The sequence below is a fragment of the Scomber scombrus genome, chromosome 13, assembly GCF_963691925.1.
Source record: "Scomber scombrus chromosome 13, fScoSco1.1, whole genome shotgun sequence".
Taxonomy (NCBI): Eukaryota; Metazoa; Chordata; class Actinopteri; order Scombriformes; family Scombridae; genus Scomber; species Scomber scombrus.
The window spans coordinates 2,036,172-2,063,400 of NC_084982.1; the positions used below are offsets into that span (position 1 = coordinate 2,036,172).

Below are 27,229 nucleotides of genomic sequence, written 5' to 3' on the forward strand. Positions count from 1 at the left end.
ATACTGTGTCTTTATAATGTGGTAATTATGTTTTTTTTTTTTAAGTTGAGGGGAGGGAAACAATACAGTAAGAATCATTATTCATTGCAGTAAGAATTTAGTGTTTTGTATTGATCTAGTGTGTTATAGCCATTTTTGTAGTGTGTGTATTTGATTGCTTTTCTGTAATATCTGAAGGCAAAGTTTAGTTTAGATGTCAGATTATATAGTTTTGAATGGAGAGTTTGGTTTCAACATGGAAGTTTGAACAGGCAGTATGATTACAGTGAGGAAAACCTCTTTCACTGTTCATGTGGACACCTGACTGCTGTTTTAAGACATACTTAAAACACTGTGAACCGATCCTTTAATATGTCATGTGAACCTTTAAGTGATAAATGCTGTGTTGGCTGTCACCGCATCCCAAATGAAACAAAAGAGCACTGTTTTCCTTATGAAGCTTTTACACTATAAACCTATTTTGCTTTTCACGGCTGTTTTCATTTCTATCTTATTGGGAACACCGATTGCTGTCTGGGAAAACCGATTGCCGATTTGAATAACATTAACTAATTTATCTAAGCTATGCTATGCTAAGAATTTTAGAATTTTTGGTGTTTTTTCCTTTATTGGATAGAGAATGGTGAAGTGGCAGACATGAAACAAGGGGAGAGAGAGAGGTACGACATGCAACAAGGGGTCACTTATTAAAGGACCTGAATTTAGAGATTGACATCATAGTAAGTAGTAGTAAGTATTCTGTATTTTTAACATCTTCATTTGATTAACATTTGTGTTTTTCACCTCTCCTCTACACTGCATTTGGCCATCCACTGGTTTGGATCCAGGAACTGCCAAATTAGTCCCCGACTCCTTTTATGGTCAAGTTCATGGTGGAATGTGCCAAGTGTGGTATAGATGGTGGAGGAGGTTTGGGAGATGTCTGGAGGATATGTTGATTTTGAGGAGTTCAAGATCATGTTTACTCTTTTTTGTACTGTTTTTTTCCACTGTTAATGTTGTAATGTTAATGTACTGTTAATAATGATAGTTATCTATTGGGTAATGGATGAATCACTAAAAGTTAAGGAGTTCAAACCATGCTGGCTCAACAGACCACAGTGGCAGTCTACCTAAATGGGGCATAGCAGCTGGTTTCTTGTTTGTTTCTTTTAACTGTTTTTCATCTATAATTTGGGAGTTTCCAGTTATTTTTTTCTTTACATTTTTGCTGTACCTATACTCCACTGTTGAGAAGGGGGAAAAGGAAGAAAAGGAAGAACTTGAGCACCTTACACAGTGGCAGTTCTAGCTTGTACGGCACCCTGGGCGATATATATATAGATAGATATAGATGAAGATAGATATCCAATTATACTATACTCCAACAACATTAATTGATCCACACAGTAACATGATGTAATTGACGTGACATGCAAAAGCAATACAAAACCGATAGGGTTTTTTTGGTTTTGTTTTGTTTTGTTGTGTGCGCTCCATGCTGCCCCAAACAAGATGCCACCCTTGACGGCTGCCCATATTGTGAATATCTAAATCTGCCACTGTTCACCCATCCCTCATTCACTTTACCAACTGCCAGAAAAAACCCAGAAATAAAAATACATTTCGCAAATCCTTTATCATACAAACATACAAATAGAACAACAAACGTTTAAATCACTATGACCCATCTCACTGCAGTGTCAACCAAGAGTCAAGACCAGTTCACAGTTTCACAAATAACCCAGAAAAAGTACACAACGTGTCTGTGAAACTACAGATGGAATTTTTTTAATTTTATTTTAGTGTGGCTTATTTTACTTTTTTCATCATAAGGCTACCATACAATTAGATGCCCTAGATTCCAACGCTCCTCCTACCTCAGGCTTTCAGTGTAGAGACCTGAGATCAACCTACCACTGCTCCTCTCCCCATCACCTACTTCTGACTGTGAGATCAACACAGTGACATTATAAAAAGAAGACGTGACGTGCAAAAAACAATAGAAAACGTATCTTTTGTGTGTGTGTGTGTGTGTGCCCTTGGTGGATGCCCATAACTCCCATATTTAAGTCCTCTACTGACGTTTACATGCCCCTTTTCTTTGTTGTTCTTTGCACTCAACCAACCTAACAGGTTTTTCTTATTGCACTTTTTGACAGGAGGTCATTTGGAATATCTAGTGACTGTTTGTGGTAGTACCACTTCTGCATTTACCTCTGTGGCAGTTGCTCAGTTGAGTGCAAATGAATAAATATTAGCATCTCAGTGACGTTCTGACTGACATCTAATGGACAGACTGAACTATGTTGCTGAATGACTCTGAGTTTCGTTGAGATTTCCTTCCTCTGCTTCACTGCAGTAGTTTCACTGACTTTGTGTGGAGCAGCAGTATTTTTTTGCATGCGTTGCTGATGCTGGTCTGAACATGGCCCCAATTATACTTTTAAGTGTCACTTTAGCAGGATTACAGAGCAGTGGACAGCTGTGACGTCACACGGTGGTTATACTGTAATACTGGAATTAGACTCCCACATTTTAAAAATGTTAATTAGCTTTAAGGTTCTACTTTTTGGATGTTTGTGTGGGCTTATGTCCACTATCACATGTGTACAAGCTGACGAACCAGCTGTTAATTGTGTCGGTTTTTTTGTTTTTGTGTGTGCGTTTGTTTGTTTGTTTGTTTGTTTGTTGTTTCTGAAGCAGTAGGTATACTACGTGTTGTGAGTGTCTGTGTGTTTCAGCGTTCAGACACTTAAATCAGATTACAGCTCCACTGACTCCATTCACACTTTAGTGATAACTCAAGAGGAAACACCCCACGTGTACTCACACACACACGCACGCACACACAGACACACACACACATACACACACACACACTAGCGCGCTTAGTTTAGGCGGACATAACGGGGGGAGGGCGGGGGGGGGGGGGGGGGGGGGAAACACCGTTATACACACACATGCGCTCACGCACCCACACGCGCACAGATGGAGGGAGGGTCTCCGCGCGCTCAGCTCAGTGTCTTCACTTCAACCCATTTCAACTCTGCTGAACTACACTTTTTACTTATTTTTCTCTTCACTTTCTTTCATTCGGTTTGTTCTCGGTTCATTCTTTAGTCTGTCAGAGGATACCGGAGCCTCCTCGTGGGCTGGAATTTATCCCCACGAGACATAAAGAGACGCAACAGGAGGTTTGATCAGCGACTCACACTGTCAGAAGAACAAGGATTACGTTTAACGGAGACTAAAGGAACGAACGTGGGATCTATTCATTACACATCTGCCCAAACCGTCTGGACACATAATCTGACCGGGATATCTGACCCGGGATATTTGCTGTGTGACCCGGGATATGAGCAGCCTGACCGGTACGGTAAATGAAAGCATTCACTTTAGTCAATCAATCAATCAATCAATATTTATTTATCTAGCGCCTATCTACAACAAAAGTCATCCCAAGACATTTTACACATAGAGCAGGTCTAGACTTAGTCGGGTGATTAACTGGTAGATGAACAGACGATTAGTGGCTGAGTTCATCATGTAAAGTTTTCAGTTTAAAACACATCTGATTTTCTGTCTCACTGTCTATGGGCTTTTTGGCAGTCGTTCAAGACTGCAAAAGAAGTTTGTAGACATTTCGAGTTATTGTAAATATCTTAAAGACAGATCTATTTATTGATAAATGGTTTAATAAAAATGTGATGTATAAATGAACTGAAAAGAAGAGTAGTCACTGGCTGGTGCCCTGCTTTCATCCAGCAGCAAAAAAGTTTTCATCCAAACAGTACAATAAAAGGAGCAGGATGTACATGTGCCACAAGTACATGTGCCGCTATAAGGAAGAAGGTTAGAGCCACATGAAACATTTGTTTGAGTTTAAAATCAGAATTGTGAGATAAAAGTCAAAATTCTAAGTTTAAGGTAAAATTCTGAGAAAATAAAGTCTGAATTCTAAGTTTATGGTAGAATTTTGATGGAAAAAAGTCTGAATTCTGAGTTTAAGGTAGAATTTTGATGGAAAAAAGTCTGAATTCTGAGTTTAAAGTCTGAATTCTGAGTTTAAGGTAGAATTTTGATGGAAAAAAGTCTGAATTCTGAGTTTAAGGTAGAATTTCGATGGAAAAAAGTCTGAATTCTGAGTTTAAAGTCTGAATTCTAAGTTTATGGTAGAATTTTGATGGAAAAAAGTCTTAATTCTGAGTTTAAAGTCTGAATTCTGAGTTTAAAGTCTGAATTCTGAGGGGGAAAAAAGTCAGAATTCTTAATTTAAAGTAGGAATTTAAAGTTAGAATTCTGAGTTTACAGTCAGATTTCTGAGATTAAAAATTCATAACTCATAACATTTTTCTCATAATCGTCTTCCGTATCAAACTTCCAATAAGTAAAAAACAGTGTAGAAGAGTACAGTCACAGGACTGGACCATGACGTTTAGGGGCTGTTAGTTGGTTCCCCCCAGCTGAATTCATAACTAAGTTACTCGTAAGTCTGATTGATGAGTAAGTCTAAAGTTTAAAAATGATTTTGAGTTAAAGTTATAAAAAGTGAAAGATCCCCTGCAGATGTGTATTAATTATAATATAAAAACAGGATTAACATGAGGCAGCATAATTAAGAAAAAATAACCATAGATCAAATGTTCAGTGAGTTAAAGGAGTTAGTAAAGCTTGAGTTAAAGTGAATGGATGGTTGTCAGTTATTGATTGTTGTCTCTCTGGTTTCCTGCAGTTTGTCCTCAGAGATGAGTCCCTCAGCATGTCAGCGCTGCAGCCTGGGCCTGATGGTCCTGGTGGTGCTGGTTCAGGTCCTGGTTCTGCTCTATCCTGTTGAAGGATACAATCTGGATCAGGAGCACAGTCTGGTGTTCAATGGAACCCCCTCCTCTATGTTTGGATACTCAGTCCTGCTGTATCGTTCTGGACTTCACAGCTGGTCTGAATCTACACTTTTCATCTGATATGAATCTGTTATTGATCGTCTATTGAACCCTTGTTGATCCTCTGTCACTACTCAACTGTGGAATTGACTCTTCATCCTCTCTCTCTCTCTCTCTCTCTATATATATATATATATATATACATATATATATATACACACATATAAAAAGAGGGAGAGAGGACAAATGATCCACTGTTTTTCTGCTGCTGATCTGCTATTGATTCATTGTAGATTTACTATGAATAGTTTATTTATCTACTATTAACTCTAATCTGATGTACTATTGATATGATATATAATTAATCTGGTATTGACTTTTCATCTTCTCTATATATGTTAATTATTGATCTCATGTTGATCCACTATAGATCTGCTATTGATCTGCTATTGACAATTAATTCACTGTTTTTCTGCTCCTGATCTGCTATTGATCCTATATGGCCTTTCTCTGATCCACTTCTGGCCCTTTATTGAGCCCATATTAGTCCTCTTAGTCATGAACTCTGACATTTAAATGGTTAAAAGAGCTTTAGACATCAGTATACTTGGATTCGTTGAATTATCAGAGTGATGCTTCATTAGCATCTTCAAAGTAGGACTGTGTGTGTGTGTGTGTGTGTGTGTGTGTGTGTGTGTGTGTGTGTGTGTGTGTGTGTGTGTGTGTGTGTGTGTGTGTGTGTGTGTGTGTGTGCGTGTGCGTGTCTGCATGCTAATTAGCCAGTTATTGTCAATGACAGAAGCTCTTTGATGCTTCTCACACAGACACCATTCAGACACTGCTCGGTGTGTCTCACTGCCTGTCTGTCTGTCTGTCTCTCTGTCAGGTTGGTGGTTGGAGCTCCGGTAGGAAACTCATCTTTTCCTCCTCCTGCACAATCTCCGGGAGCTCTTTACCGCTGCAGCATCAGCGCTACTCCCGGCAGCTGTGAGCAAATGTATGCTGGTGAGTATCTGTGTGTGTATGTGTGTGTATAAGGGTAAAGGTAAGGTAATAAAATAGAATAATTATATATAATAAATAATCTCTAAATACGAAATACAATAAACAATAAACAATCTCTAAAATAATCTGCAATGTTCCTGTGATTAAACAGTAAGGACAGCCTTATTAGTGGGAGGTACTGGGAGCTGTGGTGTTATACAGTCTGATGGCTGATGGTATGAAAGTTTGAAGCAACCAAAGCCACCAACCGTTTGCACAAGGTAGAGCAGAAGAGGAAGAGCATCACATAAAGCATAAGCCGTCCTACACAGCAGCACAGTATAAACATTTATCTCCAAATGTGGAAATTTTGAATTTTTCAGATAAACTGAACAACTAATGGGTTGAAAAAAAAAACATCCTCTATATAAGCAAAATAAACAATTCATAGGAGAGCGCAGCTGCACCTCAAATTAAATACACCAGCCTTTTTGCACAACATCACACTGACCCAGTAAAGCTGTGTTCTGACCAACAGCAGCATTGTGTCATATTATACAGCCTCCTCCAGTTCAGCTCCAGGTGTAACAGCAGGGTCGGGGATGTCTGATGCAGGCTTTAATCCAGCTTTCCTCACAGTACAGGAAGGATAACGTGATATGTTAACTAACTTACCTGTGAACACATGTTTGAAACAACAGCGAACTGATGTTTGTGTGTGTTTGTCTGTGCGCACACAGCCGTGGGGAGTTGTGGGAAGACGTGTCAAGCTGAGAGTGATAACCAATGGCTGGGAGTCAGTCTGTCCAGACAACCTCGAAACAACGGAGGAGACATCCTGGTAAAACTCACACTATCAAACACACACAAACGTAATATACCTCCACTGAGGTGTAACAACACATCAAGGTGGCAGATGATGCTGTGATAGGTCAGCGGTGACTGCTTATGTCCCCCCCCCCCCTTCCATTTATATTGATGATTCACATTAGCTAGCCAGCTAACCACGTAGCTACTTTCATGCCTTGTCAGCTAAGGAAGCTAATGTGTGAACATGTATCTGCATCTCTTCACTCTGCTGTTTGTGAGTTATAGTCACACATGAACGGTGAAATATTGATAATGACATTTATTGATAAACAAGGGATAAAAAGAGTTCAATCAATAGAAATAATGACTGATACTGCACGATACGGATGTTCATTTTGGTAGTTTATTTTTTATTTATTGTCTATTTTATTAGTGTTCATTTCTAGAAATGCTTAACAATGTTAAATATACTTCATATCACATAACGGTTATCTGTGAATTTTTTCATGCTAAAATTAGTTTTGGTTTCATAAATCCCACATGGGTCGGGCTCTGGTTTGGCCTGCTGTAGAAAAGGTCTACACAACAGCAGCTGACTGGTATTTGTGTGTTTGTGTTGCTAGCACACATGTTTTTTTTTGCAGAACTCAGCACATCATAGCTCTATATAGCTTGATGAATAGCTTACGTTGACAACTTTTTCATTTTTTCAACTAAGCCCACATAAACATTAGTGATTTCTAACGTCCATCCCTTCCCAGCATTCACATTTGGGGTAGAATGAAAGTTGAAGTTGACGTCTCGTGCATCGACTCATGCAACTGACACTTTTCTCACATTCTCACACTATGTTTTTTTTTTTTTTTTTATCACACTTGAAAAAAAAAAAACTGATAACGTTGCAGTGCAAAAAAATTGGACACTGATAGAGCAGCACAGCAGCAGCAGGGGAAAGAGAGAGAAACACACACATATATCTAAATGATTTATTTTGTACAAATATTTTTAAAAAGTATTAATTTGGGGAAATAACAGCACACAGGTAACTGACTCGATAACATTGCTGTCTTCATCTCTCTCCTCTGCTCCACTGTGCTATGTGTCTGTGCTGATCTAGAAATAACTGTGGTTAATTAGTCAGCACAGACATCTGTGGTCTGAGAGACCGGCATGAGAAACCTAGTGTGGGAACTTAACTTTCCGTGTGGCTGTTAACATTGACCGGATATAACAACATACAGATGGAAGACAAAACCAGAAGAAAAACCAGTATAGGTCTGACTGCTTTACCCCTACAGTGAGGGGAACCAAAGGCTCTGTTATGCTGGCATGACTTGGGTCCATTTGTCCCCTTACAGGGAAGGATCACTGCAAATCAATACAAAGTTCTGAGTGATCAGCTTTAGCCTATGATGAAACATTTCTATCCTGGTGGTCTCTTCCAGGATGACAAAGCTCCCATCCATAGGACACGATGAGTCACTGAATGGTTTAATGAGTATGAAAGTGATCCACAAAGTCACCACATCTCAACCCAACTAAACACCTACAGTATGGGAGATTTTAAACTGATGTGTTAGACAGAGCTCTCCACCACCATCATCAAAACAACAAATGGGGGAATATCTTTTAGAAGAATGGTGTTCATATCTTCAGTAGCACATATTGGGTCTGATTTACTAAAGGTGTGCGTGTGTAAAAACGTGTGCAAATTTGACATCACTCGCTAAAAAAATGTGCAAGCTGATCTACTAACGCAGCGCACTGAGGCTTGTGTCTTTCAACTGTGCAAGATAGTACGCGCTGTCTGTAGTCTGTAGAGGGGTCTTCGCGGATATGGGTGGATGACAAAAATACCCTCATAGCCCTGCAGACGTGGAATGCATGACTTGGCCTTAATGTGTGAATGAAGCCATTATGGAACATTTACAGTAGGAAACTGAGAGCCCCAAAGGCATTATATCAGCAGATACTGTACATGAAGCCAGCAGTGGTAAAGATTCAGTGTCTGAAAGGGACTTTAAAGTGATCGAGTAAAACTATCTACAGCACCGACTGGGATTGTTTCTGCAAAGTGAATGAAAGATTGTTAGCAGGATTATTTCAGGTTGGGAATAAACACACAAACACTCAGTGTGTCTGTCACAGGGACACGGGTCATGGGAATAACTGTGCTGCTAACTTGTTATTGTGTTCTTGTCAGTAATGACCCCATGTCACATGTTTGTTTGTGTGTGTGTGTGTGTGTGTGTGTGTGTGTGTAGGCCTGTGCTCACCGTTGGAAGAACGTCTACTACTCAAAGAAAGAAAGTACGAACAACAAGCTGCCCAACGGAATCTGTTATCGCTTCAGTGACATCATGACATATCCCCAGTCATTTCTCCCCTGCTACAGAGGTACACACACACACACACACACACACACAAAACACACCACAGGGTAGTTTCAGAATGTTTGGTGTCTGATAAGCAGTGCATTGTTTTTGATATAAAACCACTGTATCCTCATGAGGTTAACTTTCAACTTTCATTTCACATCCACACCTAAATGATCTCTCTTTCACATTAAAGAATTGTAGTACTGCACTTACATGCACTGTGCACTGTCTTTTCATTAAACCCTCTTTGCTCAAGTCTTTCAAACCCCATACTTCAGTTAGTAACACAGGCTTTCTGTTATATATTTGAGATCACAAGCTCAATCTGACATATCCACAATGATAATCTTGTCCTCCTTAGCCACAGAAGGCACAATATGACACAGATATCATAGGCTGGGTAGAACCAACCATGACAAGTGAACTGAACTCCATTCATAAAATTGTTAAATATTTGTGTCTAAATAGGCGACTCAAGTTAGAAAATAATGACGATTTGAGGGGAAGGGTCCTTTTTTCGATGAAGTATAGCTGCCCAGTAATCAATTTAAACCAAACTTTATTATTTATTCGTTATGTATAAGTTATTATTAATGCATTAGTGGTCTACTTGATATTAAACAATGCTATTCTAATGTAATATAGAGTGACAAGACGGGGAAAAAAAGAGTTTCTGTTCTTCTGTTTTGCCAAATTGCTTATTTTCTACACTGTGTGTGTGTGTGTGTGTGTGTGTGTGTGTGTGTGTGTGTGTGTGTGTGTGTGTGTGTGTGTGTGTGTGTGTGTGTGTGTGTGAGAAACCAGCAGCTGTTAAAGCTGTAGGAGGAAACATTTGGATTTTATCTTATTATTTGTTTGTTCACCTTCACCTCTCTACCTGTCTGTCTCCCTGTGTCCCTGTCTGTCTCTCTTTCTGTCTCCAGACCACCAGAGGAGGTTTGGGGAGGATTATGGGTCATGTCAGGCTGGTATTTCCAACTTCCTGACAGAGGTCAGTGTCACACCAATCCAGCTTGTCTTCAGTGTTTCCAGCTTGAATGTGATCTATCACTACTGTCACATTTATGACTTCATCAGCTGATCTTTTCTTACAACCATTTGGGTTTTTTTTATGTGGAGCCTCTGGAGGCCATCTGCTCTTTTCTTGTTCTTCCTCCTGATGCTTAAATGTAGAAAGTCACTCTCCATTCTTAAATCAAGTCAAAAGCTATGAACTTCTTGTTCAACTTCCATTTTAAAGCAGTTATTACTATTACTATGATACAACTCTGAATTGTGTCTGACTTCTTCTCAGGATCTGATCATCACGGGGGCTCCAGGGACGTCTTATTGGACAGGATCAGTTGTGGTCTACAACAAGACCAGCTCAATATTGTCATCGTATCTGGACTTAGACACTGGAGAGGTCAGCTTTGGAAGCTACCTGGGTAAGTGATATGCCTTCTGCTACTGTCAATGTGCACCTTTTATTTGTGCTCCTAACAGCAAAATGTCTCCACAGGCTGCAGGTTAGCAGAGCAGAGGTCTCTGTCTACACAGGATGCATTTTTACACAGTACAGACTAAGCAGAAAATATCAAACAATAACGCTTTGTGTTTGACATCCTGTCGAGAGAAGCAGCAATATTCAGTCTGAAGAAACACCTCACCTCACGCCTTTACTTGTGTTTACACGCACAGCTGCGAGCAGAAGCGTCGGCTCACTGTGTATTTTTGTCAGACTCACACACCTCACTGCAGTGACTGTTTGTTAGGCTTTGGCTTCTGGCGTCTGGCAGGAGGCAAAAGTTATGACGGCAATCATTTTACTGTGAAGGAGAGCGGTTGAAAAGTTAAATTGGGCGTCTCTTTATGTAACTATGCGCTCTGGCGTGGCGCTGATGGAATATGTGTAAAAAATCTTCAGGCATGAAAGAACAAATCGGAGAGAACGCAGTTAAAAGGGTCCACAATAGCAACAGTTTGCTGTTTAAATGAAGTTCATGATTAAGGAAATATAAAACAACTTATGTCACATTGTCATGCTGTTTTTCTCTTCACACAGTTTAGACTGGTTACATCGTTTTCACACATTTATTTTAGGACACAGCAAAATACATAGTGGTGAACATGCAGTTGAACACCTTTTGAGTACAGGTACTGAACAGGAAGCCGAGCAGAAGTGTGTGTGTGTGTGTGTGTGTGTGTGTGTGTGTGTGTGTGTGTGTGTGTGTGTGTGTGTGTGTGTGTGTGTGTGTGTGTGTGTCTGTGTGTTTGTGTGTGTGTGTGTGTGTGTGTGTGTGTGTGTGTGTGTGTGTGTGTGTTTGATATGAAGCTCAATAACACAAATCAACAACTAATATTGAACATGGAGGTTTTGAAACTTACTTTCATCTATAACCACTATGTGTTTAACCTAAATTTCACAATTTTTGTGTGTTGTGCTTCATAAAATATCTCTACACAGTGTGTTCTTACTGTCAGGCTCTCATTATCACAGACAGGGAAAAGAAGAACTGTAAAATGCTGAATGAACATGCTGAATCATTTAGTTATTATTATTACTGTGCGCTTACAGCAACTTTAAAATTACAGCTTTACATTTTTGGGAAATACACATATTTGCTGACAATGTTGAAAATGAGATGAGAAGATTGATAACATTCTCACATCTGTATTGTAAATATGTTAGCTGGAGTCTGCAGCTAGTTAGCTTAGCTTAGCATAAAGACAGGAAAGACAGGAAACGGTGTCCCCAATCACTCGTCACTTCGTACCCGCCATGGAGACAGCTTTATTAGTTCCACTGTATCATTTTCAAGGGCGGTATATAGCAAGTGAAATTACAACTGCAGTATTCAGAAGCTCAAATAAAATGGCGATGGGGGACTATAGCAATTAAACAGCTTGCCTGGCTCTGTCCAAAGCTAACAAAACACACTTGAGTTGTCAGTGTGCTTCAACCTAAGTTCTGGTGAGATAGTCAAACTGTATCTCAACCCCCATCCAGTAATTAGAGTAACAACCACACCCAGTTTACACAATGACTAGCCTAGTGTAGCTGGTGGAAGAGCTATAAATACATTCCAACATGGTCAGACATCCAAACTCCATTAGAGAGTTTTTCAGAAGAGGTGCAGACAGATATTTATTGCTTGTTGCCTCTGCATGGAAGTTTCCAAACATTCTAGTGGTTTTTATATAGCTCTTGGACCATGAGACCATGGAGACTGTCGATATCAAGTGTTTAGCGACAGGACTGGGTATCGTTTAAAAAATTACAAAAACCAGTACCAATCCAAGTACACTTAAAGTGATTCCGCCACCAATTGAATACTTCATTCGATGCCCATTCCACATTTGGTGCTCTTGACTTTTAGACTTTACAGAGTTTAGGTGGCATCTCGGCTGCTTAACTGCTAAGACTGCATCTCAAATTTACAGCGACTTCACCACCACAGATAGCTGCTGTGGCAGTGGGCAAATCATTAAATCCAAAAACGCAGAACGTTGATTGGCTGTGAGCATGTGTGTGTGTGTGTGTGTGTGTGTGTGTGTGTGTGTGTGTGTCTGTGTGTGTGTGTGTGTTTGATATGAAGTTGTTTAACTCAATAACACAAATCAACAACTAATATTGAACATGGAGGTTTTGAAACTTACTTTCATTTATAACCACTATGTGTTTAACCTAAATTTCACTATAGGCACATTTTTTTGTGCTTCATAAAATATCTCTACACAGTGTTTTCTTACTGTCAGGCTCTCATTATCACAGACAGGGAAAAGAGGAACTGTAAAATGCTGAATGAACATGCTGAATCATTTAGTTATTATTATTACTGTGCACTTACAGCAACTTTAAAATTACAGCTCTACATTTTTGGGAAATACACATATTTGCTGACAATGTTGAAAATGAGATGAGAAGATTTACTTTACAGAGTTTAGGTGGCATCTCGGCTGCTTAACTGATAAGACTGCATCTCAAATTTACAGCGACTTCACCACCACAGATGACTTGTAGCTGCTGTGGCAGTGGACCAATCATTAAATCCAAAAACGCAGAACGTTGATTGGCTGTGAGCAAGTCCTTACAAATAGTCATATTTTCTAGCTCTGGGTATAAAAAGGATCGATTACAGGTATCGTTTGATGGGAGACGTTTTGATACTACTTTGTATCAATTTATTTCGGTTGATACCTTAAAGGTATCAAGTACCGATACCCAGCCTCATTTAGCGATCAAGACTAGTTCCATCACTGCTTTAGTTGGTCCGATCGGTCAACCAAAGAGCCTTTTCCTCTGAGGGTCAGAAGTTTAAATATGTGACACTGTGTCCTGCTGCTCTCCAGGTTATTCTGTTGGAGCCGGTCACTTCCTGAGTCCTTCTTCTACGGAGGTGGTGGGTGGAGCTCCGCAATACAACCAGAAGGGCAAGGTAGTTTTTAACCTGTCAGAACAAATATGACTGTTTGTTTGTGTGTTTTGGACCAGTTTGAGTTGTAGACATTTTTTTCAAAGCATCCTCACTTCTTCTTGATGCTTTTTGTGAAGACTCTCAGGGGGTGTGTCATTGAGTTTTTGTTGATATGTAGTTGTGATGGCTAAAAAAAAGTGTGTATGTGTGTGTATTTGTGATGTGCAGGTATTCATCTTCTCGGCAGAAAAAGTCCTGCTGCAGGTCGTGTCTGCAGTGTCGGGGGAAGAGGTAAGAAGTAGCATATTAGCATCCTCCATTCAAAACAATGGATTACTTTGCGCTTACCATGCGTGTCTGTGTGTTTGTGTGCAGCTGGGCTCTTACTTTGGCTCCAGTGTGTGTGCGGTGGATCTGAATGCTGACGGTCTGTCAGATCTGTTGGTTGGCGCTCCCTTGGCAGTGGGTGCCGCCAGGGATGAGGGACGAGTCCACGTGTACATCAACCAGGGGGAGGTGAGCACACACACACACACACACACACACACACACACACACACACACACACACACACACACACACACACACACACACATTAATTAAACATCAACTTTTTATGTCCCTAAGGGGAAATTTGTCTCGGAACAATTAATCTGGGATCGGTGAGCTCAGTGTAATCTTGCCAAAGTATGCTGTGTCTGCAGTTGGTATACAACCAAATCAATATATCATTGTTTACTTTACTGTTTTGTACTAACAGGAAATAACACAAGACTTGTGTTAACACACATTCATCAAACTGTGGCTTTAAGATGTCAATGCTTATTAAACCTCACAAACAGTTGGTGAAATGTTGTAAGAAAGATTCAGTACTTACTTTCTGTTTTCTTTGGGGTTTCTGGAGCTGTCTCACTGCCATCCATAATAAGTGTTCATTTCCTCCAGCTGTGAGCAGCTCTTCTGTTTTATTTGTGTGGGAAAAGAGAGTCCATAAGCAGCACAAAATCAATAGATTTTCAGTCTCCATACTGAATGACATTTTCATGCTTTTACTAGACATGATGGTGGTGATATGACAGGAAATGCAGGGAGAAGAGAAGAGGAATGACATGTAACAAAGGTCCTCAGTCAGACACGACTAGGGAACGTTGTGATTCATGGTCTGGGTCTTAACCCCAAAGCCGCAGGGGGCGCTCCAAACATACTGACTCATTATCATTACTCCGGTGTGAACACACTACATCAGGAATGTCCAAATATTCCATAAAGAACCATGTGGCTGCAGGTTTTCATTCCAGCCATGCAGCAGCACACCAGGCTTGACTCATTTAATCAACTGATCTCAGTCTTCAGACAGTTAAACCTGCAGACACACGGCCCTTTATGGAATAGTTTGGACGTGCCTGTACTACATACTCAACACCTGCTTAGAAAGTAGTATGATGTGTAGATTTCCTCACTAATGGATTCCGTTTCAGGCGAAGCTGTTGGAGGCCGAGTTTCACCTGACTGGCAGCAACGCCTACGCTGCCCGGTTCGGAGAGACCATCACTGACCTGGGAGACCTGGACGATGACGGTTACCCTGGTAACACCCTAACCTATCAGTATTTATTTTGCTGAAACCATAATACTACTGCTACTACTACTACTGTCACTACTAATAGTACTGCCAATAGTACTAGTTACTTAATACTTATATACTCAGTTATAATGATAATAATACACTTTATCTATAGAACACCTTTCATACAGGGGATATCATTTAAAATGACACTAATTAAAAGCCAGAATAAATAAGTGTGTTTTAATTAAAGAATTCTACACTACACATTTTCTTGTGCACATAATTGTGCGTTTTCAGTTTTTCTATTAATACTTAAACTGCTACTACTAATCAATACTGCTGACATTGCTGCTGCTAACATTACAAATCTTGTGGTACTATGAGTTTGAGGAGTAGGTGTAGTAGTAATCACTGTCTTGCTCGAGGGCACCTCAACAGAGGTAATAAGGGAGGTCCGAGTGCTGCTCTGTCATTTTCTTCACAGATCTAATTACTCAGCAGTTACCCTGCTATGCTGCTGATATTATAATAATACTTCGATGACTGTTACTGCACTAAACAACTGAACACACACGTTATGTTTAGCATTTTAAGTTTCTTACCAAGGAGGTTCAAGCCACCCACCTCACCACCACCAACAGTAACTGCCACTGTTATCTAAGCATCACACTGACTTTTAACAGAACACCCTCACACACACTTTTTTTGCTGCTGTCACACTGACTTTTAACACAACGCCCTCACACACTCACAGACCCCTCACTATCTGTGTGTGTGTGTGTTTGTACGTGTGCAAAGAGGGTGGAATGTGTTATTAAGTTCATTAAACCTATAATGAAAAACTGTTCTGCTCTGTAACTGAAGTTGCCCTCTAATCTTACAAAGCTAGATAAAAGACTGTCCGTGTGTGTGTGTGTGTGTGTGTGTGTGTGTGTGTGTGTGTGTGTGTGTGTGTGTGTGTGTGTGTGTGTGTTCCAGTAGCCGTCTATTTGTCAAAACATTGTGCTTTCAGACTTTCACATCCTCAAAGGATTCAGGTTAAATATTAAAGGAGCAGACTGGTATTTTCTCATGTTTATGTACTAATGCTGTCATGCTGTGGAGCATTTTCCAGCAGGGCTGTAGCTGTAGCTGAGGTTTTAGAAAATACTTTACTTTCTTTAAAATGAAGAATTACTTTTTCAGTGGTCAGTCTCACCTGTCTGAAAGGCCATGTAAAGGTTCATGTTTGACTTGAGACCTAACACGTTCACTTTCAAGTCTTTTTTATGCAGCGACTGCGTGACTGCTAAAATGCTGCTCATGCTAACATTCATTTTAATGAATCCTCCAAGTTGTTAACCTCCCAAATTCACAGAAAAAAATACAAATGACATGACCTCAACAGTAGCTACAGCTCTGTTCTCTCAGTTAGAGTTGAATATATGAAAATATAGAGCTAGGCTAGTTTCCAGTTTTTATAATAGGCTAAGCTAACCGTCTCTTAACTGTAGCTTAACACTTTGTGTACAAACATGAGGGTATGTGTTAAAATGTTCAAAACAATGATATATTTATATATGTTTTGAATGTGAAGTGTGTGTTAAAATGAATATCTACCTATGATATCTGAGAATTAATAGTTAATAGTCAACAACACTGTATAGCTCAGTGAATAATCCCACAAGGCAAACAGCGAGCAACCTAGATGCTATAAAAAATAATCATGTGAAGTTGTTACTTGCATTATAAAGGATTATTTACAGCAGCTACCTTTTAAATGTCACATATCAGAGCAAATGTTTTAAATAGATTCTTTTTTTCATATAGAAGTTTCAAGTCTCAAAAGTTAATTGCAACATGCATACATCAATTTATAAGGTACAGGTTGAGTTTTGGAGAATGGAGTCCTCACAAATACAGTAATACAAACGTGTGTGTGTATGTGTAGATGTGGCGATTGGTGCCCCACATGAAGACGATCTAAAAGGAGCCATCTACATCTACAATGGCAGGAAGGAGGGAATCTCACCAACTCCGTCTCAGGTATAAACACACAGTTTTTAAGGTTTGCTCATTTTCAGTGTGATTTCAAAATAAAGTGGTAACTTATAAATTATCTTGATAAGCTGTTGGACTGTTTCCAACTTATCGGATTGCTTGACTTCCTGTGACCCGTCGTATTTGTCTTGAGCGATGTGTCCCAGTTCTGAAGTTAACTTAAGTGTTTTACTGATAGAAATGATGGACAACATTTGAAAATAAGACCCAAGCTTAAAACATTAATCTCACAATAACAAGAGATGATTTAGGCCAGAGTTAGCTATTAGCTCATTTCCTGGTCACTGAATTGCAGATTCCTACTTCCAAATGTTTTTTGTTCACACAGGACATGGTTCCTACCCGGGTCCAGTACTGTCTAACCATCTGTTCTGGTATCCAACATGTTGTATGTGTTTGTGTTTTCAGAGGATTACTGGATCCACCCTGGGTCACCGCCTCAACATGTTCGGCCAGTCAATGAACTCTGGCATTGACATTGATAATAATGGCTACCAAGGTAACATGAACTGTCACAATTAGGCCTGTCACAATAATTACTTTATCAACTTAACATATATCATATATCCTATCATAACTTACAATCACATAATTATCAACATCATCATGTGTATAAATGGACTTATCATATCACGTTAGCAGCTAAGAGGCTATTCATGTCACATTGGCACATTATTATGCTTTTATATTATCATTATATCAGTGGTATAAAATGATCTTCAAATGACAATAATATTGTTTATCGCGATTATTTCTGAGACGATATATCATTTCAACATAAAAGTAGTTATTGTGACAGGCCTAATCAGAACAACCTTTTTCCTGCATCACATTTGCCATATTGTGCTTTTCCAGTCTCATTTGATTTTAAACCAGGTTGATCTCTCTCTGTCTCTGCAGACGTGGCAGTGGGTGCATTCCTCTCGGACTCAGCTGTAATTCTCAGGTAAAACCACAGTACAGGACATACATACGTTCCGGTGGTAGTAGCTTCCCTTTATCAGAGGGGTGCAGAGGAAGGAAGTGTTAATTTTAGATACATTTGAAGGAAGTGTTACTTCAGGGGAAGCAGGACATCCGGATAACCAACAGTTTCATAACATCTGCTGAAATTATTGTGAAAAATAAAATGATCTATTGTTTTCAACCCAGGTATAGAATGTAAACGTTATTTCATCACAGACAGAATGTCATGATCTTATCTCTGAATGTGTCCTGTGTGCTGTAGGACCCGTCCGGTGATTCGGGTGGAGGCGTCTCTGACTCTGCCGGAGCAGATTGATCAGCGGCTGGCACTTTGCAGAGAACACCACACTCCAACCGTCTGCTTCAACGTTACTGTCTGCTTCTCTGTTAGCTCCAGACAGTACAGAGGAGCTATAGGTAAACCAGAGTGTCAAGTGTATAAAACTCATGTTCCAACTTTAGCTCCAAGCTGCTGATGTTTAAAGGGAAAATTTGACATTTTAGGAAAATTAGATAATACGATTGACACCACTCTCATGTCTGTATGGTAAATATGTAGCCACAGCCAGGACACAGTTAGCTTAGCTTAGCATAGAAAATGGAAACAGGAGTAAAAAGGCATATTTCCCAAAATGTGTAACTGTTGAACTTCCTTTTTTTTTGGCCTAACCCATTGTAAAGTGCATGACACTCTAAAACTGTTCTCTCCTTTTCTCCTCAGATCTTAATTATAATTTGACCTCTGACCTCCTCCATAAGCCATTCTTCCCTCATCGTTTCTATTTCCATGGTAACGGGTCATCCAATATCACAAGGGGTCATGTGAGAGCACGAAATGGCCAGCTCACTTGTACAACACACAGAGTTTTCCAAAGGGTAATACTCACACGCATACACACACACACACACACACACACACACACACATACACATACATACAGTGAATACACTTAATATGGGATTAATGCACGTTAATACCTGATATGATTTGCTCTTGTGATGCTAACAATGTCCCTGTTTTATATACGTACAGAAAGACGTGAGGGACATTTATACTCCTGTGCGGTTTGAGGTTTCCTACAGTCTCAGAGAAACACACACCCACAGAACCGGTGCCAAAGCCTTCCCTCAATTAAAACCCATTCTGCAGCAGAGAGCAGGACACCGGAACACCATCACCAACCAGGTACTGTCTAACACTAACACCAATCAGGTACTGTCTAGTATATATGTATTTATATCTACAGCCTATATCTACAGCTTGGTGAAACTAAAATTGATACTGAAAGAGAAAAGACCACAGTCAACACTGTGGAAGAAATCCACAATAAATCCAAGAGGTGTTATTCTGTAACAATGTAAATGTGACTTTTGGGGTTGGTACCAACACCACTAGGTTAATACAAACATATACAAGGACGATATGAGGATTTTGTACTATGAGTAGTTGCTAATTACAGAGGTTAATTATTGTAATGAGTTATTTTGTTGGTGCTGTAGGTTAATACACACAAACTAACTCTTTGTAATAGCTGCCCAGAATACTAACTCTTTAAAGGGCTTTAAAGGGTTTTAAAGGTGCATTGTGTAGAATTTAGTGGCATCTAGCAGAACAATATGTTTATTGTTGGCAGAATTTAAATGTAATATTAACAAGAATGTGTTAATTAGTGTAACTAGTATAATCGGCTGAAAATAAGAATCGCGTTTTTTTGCCTTTATATCTACAGGTAGTGGGTCCTCTTCCACAGAGGTCACCATGTTGCACCTCATGTTTCTACAGTAGCCCAGAACAGGCTCTACAGAGGGGCTTTTGCATTTTTTGCAAGTTTCGCAGCCACCGTAGATTCTCCTACACTAACTATTCCATAAAGGTTCATGTAGCTGCAGGTTTTCATTCAAACCAAGCAGGAGTACACCAGGCTTGACTCATTTAATCAGCTGATCTCAGTCTTCAGACAGTTGATTGTTCGAATCATGAGTGCTCTTGATTGGATGGAACAAAAGCCTGCAGGCATACGGCACGGAAGAGTTTGGACATGCCTGTCATACACGTTTGGAACGAGTAGGGGAGGGGAGGGTCAGTTTGTTCCAATCTGCCGGTTGCTACTAAATTCTATAAATTCTACAAATTCTATACACTAGACTTTCAAAATGCAGAAACGATTAACAATGTATTCAACAATAGGGTAGCCTAATGATTAAGGTGCATACAATATAACTGATAGATGCCACTAAATGCCACTTTAACTCCTTTATAACTATTTAACTTTTTATACAAGCACATTGTGGTGAGTATTAACTAGAAAAGAATACTTGCCTGCAGTTAATTAAGTTGGCTTGTATTTACTTGTATGCACTGTTTACTTATATCTACAACTACTACTGAATATATTGTTGACTATACTGTGGTTCACCTATCAGAGCATCAAGCTAAACTAGACACAGTTTCCTGTTGGACAAGCTTCATTGTCACATCCGTCCATCTTATATCAAACTGATCTGTCTTAAAGGGAAGGAAACTGTTGATCTGATGTCAGCTCCACCACACACACACACACACACACACACACACACACACACACACACACAGATAATGACTTCCTGCTAATCCAGATGTGTTTACAGCTGCACAGCCTCATCTGCAGCACATTAACCACCATGTTTCCTCTGTGTGTCCACACCATGTCCCACTGACTCATAACAGCAGAGGAGGAAAAGTTAACATAGACGAAATTTCAGGGTGGAGGATGGGCGGGGGTAGTCTTCAGAGCATTGTTCATCACGTGCAAGACGGAGGTTAAAGGTCGCAGGGGCCGCCTGTAATGTGACTGCTCTGTTCATTATGAGCGGTGTCATCCGTTAACTCTGAGTCCTTCCTTCTTTCAGACGCAGTTTGCTCGTTCCTGTTCTCGGGTTAACTGCTCCACTAACATGCAGCTGTCAGCTCATATAGTGCTGCCACAGTAAGATCCCACACACACACACACACACACACACACACACACACACACACACACATGCACATACACATCTATGCTTTATGTACAATATAATCCCAAACTAGCTGTTCAGTTCTGGAAAAATGACAGAGGCTGACACATGTTGCAAATTAGCCACTGTCTAATTGAGCTATGTTGTCAGCAGCAGTATGTTGATCTCAGTTCTGGTTGGATCATGCTGTTGTTCTTTATGTGTGTTGTGGCTAGGTGATATGGCAAATAATCTTTTTCTTTCAGTAGTTTGAAATGTACTTTTGCAGGTGTGTGCAGAATGTAGCATTTACATTGCTGTGTTCTTTATGAAGGAAGGAGTAAGCTTTAGAAAACACCAAGTCTCTCTGCAGCATGGCAGCTAACCACATCCTGATTCTTTCAAATAGAGCCACAAGCGCAATAGGATAGCAACACTCTTGACAACAACACATTGGTTGATCAACGCACGTGCAGACAGATCAGTGTTGAATTCAGACATGTGGTTTATGTATTTGTGTTTTTACGTTAGGACAGGACAGAACATGATACATCTATGAAACTGTTTTAATTGAGGAGAAAAGTGGGACATTTTAGTACTTTTAAAAATATTTGTTGGGACTCGGGACGTCCAGCTTAACCCGGTCTGATTTGACTGTTTATAAAGCATAATGTATAAATGATCACCTAATTCTGTGTTAGACCTTTTTAGGCAAGGCAAGGCAAGGCAGCTTTATTTATATAGCACATTTCATACGCAGGGGCAACTCAATGTGCTTTACATAAACAATCATTTAGCAGGAAGAACTGGAAGCAAAGAACATAAATACATACAATTTAAAAAAAAATAAAAATAAAACCCAATAATAGTAAAAATTGGAAACATTAAAACATACAATTAAAAACAAGAAAAAAATAAAAATAAAAATAAAAACAAAGTACAGAAAAATAGAAAGAGCGAGGGTTAAAACCTGCACATCTGGTCACTGTAGTAGAGTATGAAGTAGCAGCCACAAGATGGTTAGCAGTCATTTACATTCTTGTTAAAGGTGAGTCAACCAGGTTAGTATAGCTTAGCACAAAGACTGGAAACAGCGACCCTAGCTCTCTCTACCAGTACCTTTCCTGGAAACCTTAGAGTGTCACTGCTCCCGGCCAAAAAACTGTTGGGCATACAAACCCCCACATTAAACCAGCAATCTTTATTTTCTTTTATTTGTTACACTTTTTGTGCAAATCAAATCAACTCTATATAACGAGTCTTATTTAGTGCGCTTGTTAGCTGCTGTCTCAGGACAGAGCCAGGCAGCTATTTCCCTTTGATTCCAGTCTTTATTATAAAGTAAGATCATGGTTTTTTTGGCTGTAGCTTCATATTTAACACCCAGATGTCATAATGTCAATAAAATGACATTAATCAGTGACTTAATGAATGTGCCAACACTAGAAGAAGAAATGTAGCTGCAGTCCACAATATCTTTATGTTTAAGGTTGTGAGTGTGAGCTAGACCTCTGTCGTGCTAATTCTGCCTATTTTGGGAAGTGGGCTGTCCACTCATATCTAAGTCTCATTAATCTTTATATGTCTAGTTTCTATCACATAGTCTAAATGTTGTTGTTGGTTCTGATTGGAGCATCAGTGTAGTTGCTGCTGTTGTTAATGTTGTCATTGTTTATTATCAGGCAGCTGCAGTACTATGCTCTGGGCTCTGGACGCACTATGATGTTGAACGCCTCGCTGCTGAACTCTGGAGATGACGCCTTCCTGCCGCGACTGATGCTCCGTTTCCCCGACAACATCCACTACATCAAAGTCCTGCAGAACGTGAGTTTACTTCACTGTGTTGTCAGAAATATAGAGAAGAGCAGCTGCTGTATGTATTTACAGAGCGGCTAAATAAACTCACATTGTTTTAATAAAAAAATTAATTTAATTTTTAGTTTTCCACAGAGCAGCAGCACACAGTTAAAGAGGTTTTTTACTCCTCCTGCAACATCGAAAACTGATCCAAAGTCCAAAGAAGTGACCAAAATGACCACATGTGACTCCTTCACAATAAAAGCATTTAATGTGTAGCAGCAGCAGCCAATGTTAGCGTACAATTAGCAGTAACTTGATCCACTTCTGATGTGCAGGAGGAGGAAATTAGACAGTTAACATTGAGGCTGATATCAGTGAGTAAAGGCAGTTTGAATGCTAACTATGAAAACTACAATATGAAGAGGAAGTTACTGCATCTGAATACAAGAAATGACAAAATAAAAAGTATCAAAAACAGGCTTTGATTTTAATCTTAAGGATTATAATTTAAAGTACACACCATAAACTTTGTCTGTGTGTGTTTATGTGCAGGAGGACAACGCGGTGAGCTGTGATGTCACACAGGAAGTCAACAGTACAACAGTGGGTGTCATTTGCAGTGCCTCCAGCTTCCTCCTGCCAGCACAGGCTCAGGTAAAGCTCACAATCACACACTGTTATTTATATACAGGTAGATAATACTGGTCTGCAGTGTTAGAGGTCAAAGGTCAGCTCCAGTGCTTCTGTATGTTCTCTTCTGTTCTGCTTTCGTCTGGTCAGCAGGTATTTGCCACGTTGCCTTGGTTTCAGTTGTTTTTCACAATAAATGTTGTGAAAGAGAAAATGTTGAAATATCCCAGTTCCTCCTTTGAAAACCACAGAGCAATGATTTTAAGGCCAACATGTAAAAAGCTGTAGTTTAATATGTGATTCAACTCAGCAAAAAAGTTGTGATGTGAAATGATGACTTTGATATTAAAAAAAGAACACCTGGAAATCACTGACACAGTTCCTTTTCTTCTTGTAGATGAATATCAGCTTCTTATTGGACGTGAGCCAGAACAGCACACCTGGTGACATCATCATTCATGCCAACACCAGCAGGTAAGGAACACCACCAGCTTCTCTCATCTCTGCAAGGTTGAATGAAGTACTTTAAACATTAACATGAGCAACAATTTGCCAGTGTAGAAATATTCACATTAACCGCATATTCATCTGACACATTTTTTTAAATTAATTTATTAATTTTAACTTTATTATTATTTAATCTTTTTCAAGTATTGTCAATATTTATTATTTTATTTTATTTGTGCATTTATTTAATTTTAATTTATTTATGTATCTTATTTTTATTTTATTTATTTATTTATTTTCCTCTCTCTCTCTTCTGTTGGGTGGGTGAAATGTATCCAAAAATAAATAAATAAATATTCATGTTATAGTATTAAAAATGTAAAGTGCTCATTTTGAGGTTTATTGTACATTCTTTTTGCAGAAAAACACATTTCAAGTGAAATTTTTGGGGGAAATGAGGATTAAACAGGATAATTATTGTTTATTATTTACTGTATTTGGATGGATGGAATATACAAGCAGACTGAAACATTTTTTAAATAAAGGTTTAAAGTTGCAGTGATTTTAATCAATCTGTGACATGTGATTTTTTCTCTTCAGTGACAACTATGAGAGTGAAGACTATCTCCATGACAACTGGGTCACTCTGCCTCTTCCTCTTAGATATGGAGTCAATGTCAACATCCACGGGTGAGTCAGCAGTAATGCTACATGTCACTCTCTAAATGAATCATATGGTTTATAATGTGAGCTACATCATCGTGTGTGTCTTCCTTCTTCTTCACAGTTTCGTCAACCCCACCTCATTTGCATTTGAAGAGGTGGACTCGACCCCGGTTGACTGCTACACCGAGACGTTCAACTACACCTACAAGGTACGAGTCTCCTCTCAGCCATCCACCCTCATCCTCTCATCCAGATGTCTTTCTCCTCAGTCACATCCTGCAGCTGCTCACTCCAGATGTGATATATGATCCATGTGTGCTCTGAGCAGCATACGTCCACAGGGTGACCTCCTGGAGGTCTCCTAATCGGATGTTTAAACCACTTTAACCTGCTCCTTTTATCATGAAAGAGCAGTTCTGCTCTGAGCTCATGACCACAGGTTAGAGTGGGAACATAGTGGGAACATAGTGGGAACGGTTCAACTGTCCAGGACAACACCAGCACTACTGTCACCAATTCACCTTCACAATTTACTTCACCTGGCAGAGCAGCTTGCTTCCAATTTTAAGCAAGTAATTCACTTTTGTAGGCAGCATGGTGACTCAGTGGTTGCACTGGTGCCTCACAGCTAGAAGGTCTTGTGTTTGATATGCAGCTGCAGCCTTTCTGTGTGGGCTTTGTATGGGTTACCTCTGGGTGCTCCACTTTCCTTCCATCAGTAAAAAAACTGTATGTCAGGTTCATTCTGCTCACTGATGTAGAACTGGAGTTGGTCCACAGGTGCTGCACAGTGGCTGTCTACTGCTCCTAAAGTCAGGGGTGTCAAACATACAGCCCGTGGGCCAGAACCAGCCTGCTAAGGTGTCCAGTCTGGCCCACTGGATAACTGTAATAAAAACAGTCAGCTTCAATACATTCATCTTCTCTTCAGTTTGAGCCATACTGGGCACTATATATGCAATCACCACTATCTGAACACTACCTGTAAACTTGCTGAAGATCAAAACCAGCAGGACTGAATATCTGGCAGAGAAGCCATCCCTGAAGTCACCAAATTAGGTGCTTTCTCCTCAGCTCCTCAGTAACTAAGCACACATCGTCTTGGCGCGGCCACATCACTCACTGAGAACAAGCTTAACACCACGCCAAGAATGAAGACACAGCTTTCACTCTGTTTACACAAGGATAGATTATACAGCTTCATATCGCCACAGTACCGCAACCCCCGTAGTCCCGAAACACACGTAGACTCAACCTATCGAGTATCTGTGTAAACCATCGCCCGGTCTGCTGCTTCTATGACCTCCGTCTGACATTAAAGAGGAATGTCAACAGATACAGACCGACGGTCTCCAGAGCGTCTCAGGATGACATGAGTTCAGCCTCCGTCAGAGAGTTAGGATCCATATTTTCTAACATGCTTTCCTCTCTCTCCATGTGTGTGTGTGTGTGTGCAGGTGTTAAACTCTGGTCCCAGCAGGTCTGTAGATACTGTGGTTGACATCGCTCTTCCAAAGATTCTGGCTCCTTACCGACACAGACTGCTGCAGGTGGTGGACTGGCAGGTACGTGGCTCCGCTTCTCCCGGCTCAACAATGGAATATAGAACCAGTGTTAGTTCATTGATTGAAAAAAAGAATCAGCAGATGAGGTTGTCAGGTTTCTGAGAGGATGTTATGAAGTCTGCCGTTTAGAGATCTGAGGTTAGGGTTAGGGTTAGCTTTGAGCAGGTGGCTGAATGTAGAACAGTATATACAGGAATGTAGAGGTGAGCCACTGTTCCACCAGCTTCTATAAGTCCATGAAATATCTGAGTCACAATTTCTTTCATCAGACTTTGTGAAAGCAATGAAGTGTGTTCCTATAGCTCCACTACAACATCTGCATATTCATTTGCACCACAGACTCATTCAGCCACGTACCTCAACGTTTTTGGGAGGCTCTTTCATACCATCATGTTCATGTTCATCTGTTTTATAAATATATGGTTTATTATAGTAAAGTTATATATGTTATATATTATTTGTAGGTTATTATACAATGGTTTTACTGGGCCGGCCCACTTGAGATCATATTGGGCTGATGTGACCCTTAAACTAGAATGAGTGTGACACCCCTGCTTTAGCCTGGTGTTTGTGTTTACTTACTATACAAATAGTTTCTTGGTAAATATCAGTATGAGAGTTGAGCTCTTCATTACTTGTGTTAACATATATTTACACATATATAATGGACATAACTTACTCTATTGTGTTGGGTGTTTTTCTTCTGCATTTAAAAATACTATCATGGTTAAATACCACCAACCACAAAAACACATCATCATATTTTCTACTTTGTGGCTGACCTGTTTATTGGCTTCCACACTCAGTCATGGAAGTGGTAGAAGTGGTAGCAGGGGTGGTTGAAGTATTAGCATTAGATGTAAAAGTTGTTGTTGTCATTTAAGCACACTGAAAACATGAGTTATATTAACACACACACACACACACACACACACACTCTCTCTCTCTCTGTCCCTCTGCAGACGTCTCACGGTGTGTGTTCCATGAGTGACACAACTGTTTCAGTTATTGAGGACTGTGACGCCCCCAAAGCTTCCTTCATCAAACAGATCATCTTCTTCCTTTCCCCCGTCTCCACCCGGAGAATGGTAAGCGCGTACACACACACACACACACACACACACACGTTTGTCTTTATATCCTTG

The 27,229-nt window shown here is 39.8% G+C and overlaps 1 protein-coding gene across 2 annotated transcripts in view; it reads left to right on the forward strand.

Annotated features, from left to right (window-relative positions):
* Nucleotides 1-3,025: 3,025 nt before the first annotated feature.
* itga4 (integrin alpha 4) overlaps nt 3,026-27,229 on the forward strand; it is a 28,737-nt gene continuing 4,533 nt past the window's right edge. The window contains exons 1-25 of one of the 2 annotated variants that reach the window (XM_062432380.1): nt 3,026-3,358; nt 4,715-4,918; nt 5,749-5,867; nt 6,587-6,687; nt 8,921-9,053; nt 9,958-10,025; nt 10,329-10,461; nt 13,367-13,452; nt 13,660-13,722; nt 13,807-13,947; nt 14,910-15,018; nt 16,928-17,022; nt 17,446-17,536; nt 17,938-17,983; nt 18,266-18,420; nt 18,725-18,879; nt 19,037-19,189; nt 20,893-20,969; nt 22,659-22,800; nt 23,329-23,430; nt 23,804-23,880; nt 24,454-24,543; nt 24,641-24,728; nt 25,977-26,084; nt 27,047-27,172. In XM_062432380.1, the coding sequence (XP_062288364.1) occupies nt 4,728-4,918; nt 5,749-5,867; nt 6,587-6,687; nt 8,921-9,053; nt 9,958-10,025; nt 10,329-10,461; nt 13,367-13,452; nt 13,660-13,722; nt 13,807-13,947; nt 14,910-15,018; nt 16,928-17,022; nt 17,446-17,536; nt 17,938-17,983; nt 18,266-18,420; nt 18,725-18,879; nt 19,037-19,189; nt 20,893-20,969; nt 22,659-22,800; nt 23,329-23,430; nt 23,804-23,880; nt 24,454-24,543; nt 24,641-24,728; nt 25,977-26,084; nt 27,047-27,172 (2,649 nt within the window). In that variant the 5' untranslated portion in view covers nt 3,026-3,358; nt 4,715-4,727. The remainder of the gene's footprint in view (nt 3,359-4,714; nt 4,919-5,748; nt 5,868-6,586; nt 6,688-8,920; nt 9,054-9,957; nt 10,026-10,328; nt 10,462-13,366; nt 13,453-13,659; nt 13,723-13,806; nt 13,948-14,909; nt 15,019-16,927; nt 17,023-17,445; nt 17,537-17,937; nt 17,984-18,265; nt 18,421-18,724; nt 18,880-19,036; nt 19,190-20,892; nt 20,970-22,658; nt 22,801-23,328; nt 23,431-23,803; nt 23,881-24,453; nt 24,544-24,640; nt 24,729-25,976; nt 26,085-27,046; nt 27,173-27,229) is intronic. The other variant, XM_062432381.1, reaches the window with a different exon arrangement.